General features: G+C 35.0%; 1 protein-coding gene across 1 annotated transcript; it reads left to right on the forward strand.

Annotated features, from left to right (window-relative positions):
• The first annotated feature begins 1,309 nt into the window (after positions 1 to 1,309).
• Dhpr (dihydropteridine reductase) lies at positions 1,310 to 3,043 on the forward strand. The gene is made up of 4 exons (XM_067789184.1): positions 1,310 to 1,703; positions 1,767 to 1,953; positions 2,021 to 2,354; positions 2,419 to 3,043. The coding sequence occupies exons 1-4, from the start codon at positions 1,623 to 1,625 to the stop codon at positions 2,519 to 2,521; spliced, it is 705 nt and encodes a 234-aa protein (XP_067645285.1). The 5' UTR covers positions 1,310 to 1,622; the 3' UTR covers positions 2,522 to 3,043.
• The last annotated feature ends 430 nt before the right edge of the window (positions 3,044 to 3,473 follow it).

The following is a 3,473-nucleotide window of genomic DNA, read 5'->3' on the forward strand; positions in this document are numbered from 1 at the left end:
CATCATCTTGTTGCTGTTCCTTTTCTAAAATTTTAAAATTAAGTTCTGAATTTTGAATTGCTTCTATTTCAAATGCCCTAGATAAAGTATCGGCTACTACATTTGCTTGTCCAGTAATATGCTGAATATCATTTGTAAATTGTGCAATAAATTCAAGATGTCTGGTTTGTCGTGGACTACGTTCAGTTTTTGAATTTAGAGCAAAAACTAAGGGCTTGTGATCAGTAAACACAGTGAATTCTCTTCCTTCTAATAGATATCGAAAATGTTTAATATTAAGATAAATTGCTAATAGCTCTCTATCGTTATTGTTGTTATTGTTGTAACTTACGTTCTCTTTATGGAGCTGTGTTGACGGCTGACGGTGTTGTGTTAAACTCAGCGCACTTTTCCGGTTTTTTTAAGTTACCGGTAAGTCACTTTTGGAAATCTATTTCTGGATTTGAACGAATTTGCATTTGGTCTATTGCAATTCATGCACTTTTAATTAAAACATGAGTTGTTGAAAGCTCTTCTTGAATTGATGTGTTGTTGTCGGTGCTGCTGGGCTATTTGTTTGTACTTGTTGTTGTTTAATTTTGAGCTGCTATTGTTGAAATTTTCGGATTTATGTAGTTTTACGCCAAAACCAATATTTTTTTTTTTAATATTCCTTTCTTCTATAATTTCTGCTTTGAAATTGCTTTTGTTTTGTAATTCTAGTTTAAATGTTTATTGCCAATTGTCGTTCAACAATATTGCGTAACTGATAAAAATTTTATATTTTTAAATTCAAAAATTTTAGAACTGAATTTGAACTGATGGTCACACTAATCTTTGGTTTGTTCGAATTTCTGCCTGATTTTAGGCGCACTAATAAATTATGTTTGTTTGAGGTAGTAAATTTTTATGCGTACAATAAATATTTAAAATATCACATTCTTTTTTGTTTAAAAATTGATGTTTAGTTAAATCCTCCTGGCAGGATCGCCAATTGTAGTATCCTTTTTTATTATTTATATTTTTATTAAGAATATTCACATATAAAGAGTATAACTTCTTGAAGGTAAAAACTGAATCCAACTCAAAATTTTTGAAAATTAAAATATCAAAATTGAAAATTAAAATATTGATGGAACATATTAAAATACAAATTTCAAAGTAACTTAAACACAAAGTTAAATAAAAATAAGAACCCTACATTAAGGAAGTTGAATTAGCCCTTTAAATGCACAAACTGAACTCTCTTATTTTTTTCAGCATCGGTGTATCGGCTACTAAAGTTTGAAAGTTATTCGAAAAAGTCAGCATGATTTCCAGTCCCTGCAAGTAACTTAACTTTCATTCTTTACAGGGCCATTGGCTTCTATACAAATAATGTACATACATACATACCTACATATGTATCTACATTGCAAAAAGTAGTAAAACTAGTATTTACTTACTAATCCAACAATTGTTGCTGCATTTTTGCCGAGCTCCCTGCATTTGACACGATCAAGAAACCTCTCTTAAAATAATTCACAACAATTAGCGTGATTTCGAATAAATATTAAAGTTTGACAAACTCGAGATTCAATCGCTGCTATAATCTTTCTGTGTTCACAGCTACGACGGGTATTTCGGTAAACAATTGTTTAAATATGATTGGTCGAGTGTTGATTTATGGTGGTAAAGGTGCTTTGGGAGCAGCATGCGTCTCACATTATAAAGCTAACAACTACGTAAGTGACTGCTTGTTGTTATTATTATTATTAGTCAGATGTGATTTGGAAATTCGTTTCAAGTGGGTAGGTAGTATTGATTTAAATGTTAACGAAGAAGCCGATGCTAGTATTGTAATACCTCGTGACCTTGGTTGGGAGGAGCAAGAGACTGCAGTGCTATCAAAAGTCGATGAAGTATTAGCCGGCGAGAAACTGGATGCAGTTATATGCGTAGCCGGTGGTTGGGCTGGTGGAAACGCAGCAAAAGGTAAGTTCTTCAAATAATTCACAGAGACATGCAGTCTAACTCTATGATGTGTTTCCTTGTCATTTAGATTTGGCTAAAAATGCAGACTTAATGTGGCGTCAAAGTGTATGGACATCAAGCATTTCGGCGACTGTTGCTTGCAAGTACTTGAAAAATGGTGGGTTCATAACACTAACTGGTGCACAAGCCGCATTACAAGGCACACCCGGCATGATTGGTTATGGTATGGCTAAGGCTGCTGTACACCAGCTGACACGTTCACTGGCTGGCAAAAACTCAGGACTTCCCAGTGAAGCCATTGTTGTTTCGATATTGCCAGTCACTTTAGACACACCAATGAATCGTAAATGGATGCCAAATGCTGATTTTGGCACATGGACTCCTCTAGCCGAAGTAGCTGGGTAAGAATGTCGAAACAAAGTGCACATATGTAGAAATACATATATATGTTTGACTGAATTTTAGACTTTTTCTCAAATGGACCAAGGGTCAAAACCGACCAAACTCTGGAGATTTGTTGCAGCTAATAACCAAGGACGGCGTAACGCAATTGGCCGCAGCTAACTAATTCAATATGTTCGCTATACAAAAGCTTCGAATTACGGCTCCTGAGACTTAGGGAAATATATATATAGGCATCTTAATTATGTCAAGACATGCATTGGCGAAGGTGTGACGTACATGTATCACGTTTACGGGTTTAGAAATTACCTATAAAACCCAGCACCTTTATCCATGTCTCGATGTTTGTATGTACTTATTCATCTAGAAATACTCAACTTAAGATATTAAAAAATTCCATTACTCTGATTTTTATAAATACTGCACAAATACTTACATTATCATAAACATAGTATATTGTATTTAATTGTTCAAAGATATTTATGTAGAATGTTGTTTATTGTGAAGAATGAGAATATAAATATTCATTAGCTAAAAACTTTACTAAAGTAACTTATGAATAGATGGTATTGATTTTAAAAAGGTCAATAACAGCATGATAACCTTTCTTGTATTATCGCAATTACTACCTATATATGTTTATATGTATGTGTATACACATATAATAAAATTGGATACTAGCTTTAAATTTGAAAAGCCATTCCAAATATGGAAGCAACTTTATTACATCGAACTGTTGTTGTAGTGATAGGACAATCCCCGAAGGTTTTGGGAAGTTTTATCGAAACTGAAGTTCCTTTGCCGGATATAGATCCGGTAGGTTGCGGTAACCAGCACTATTAAGGTAGTAGCTCGATCATCTATTGCCATTCCGACTACTCACACCCTAAATATATAAGGAACTTGGGGTCGCCAGAGGCTCGTCTGCAAAAGAAACATGATTCGGCACGGTTAGGTGAGGTTGACAATTGGGTTCTCTAAGATACAAATTGCGCTGACAAGCCCTCGAAAGGGTTGCGCTACACAACCCCTTGAATCAATTTGATAGTATAGTCACCTCTTATGACCAGGGCCGCAGAGAGCCGAGCCGGGCCCCTAGGACAGTTCGCGTTTACGGG

Source organism: Eurosta solidaginis, chromosome 5, assembly GCF_040869045.1.
Source record: "Eurosta solidaginis isolate ZX-2024a chromosome 5, ASM4086904v1, whole genome shotgun sequence".
Lineage (NCBI taxonomy): Eukaryota > Metazoa > Arthropoda > Insecta > Diptera > Tephritidae > Eurosta > Eurosta solidaginis.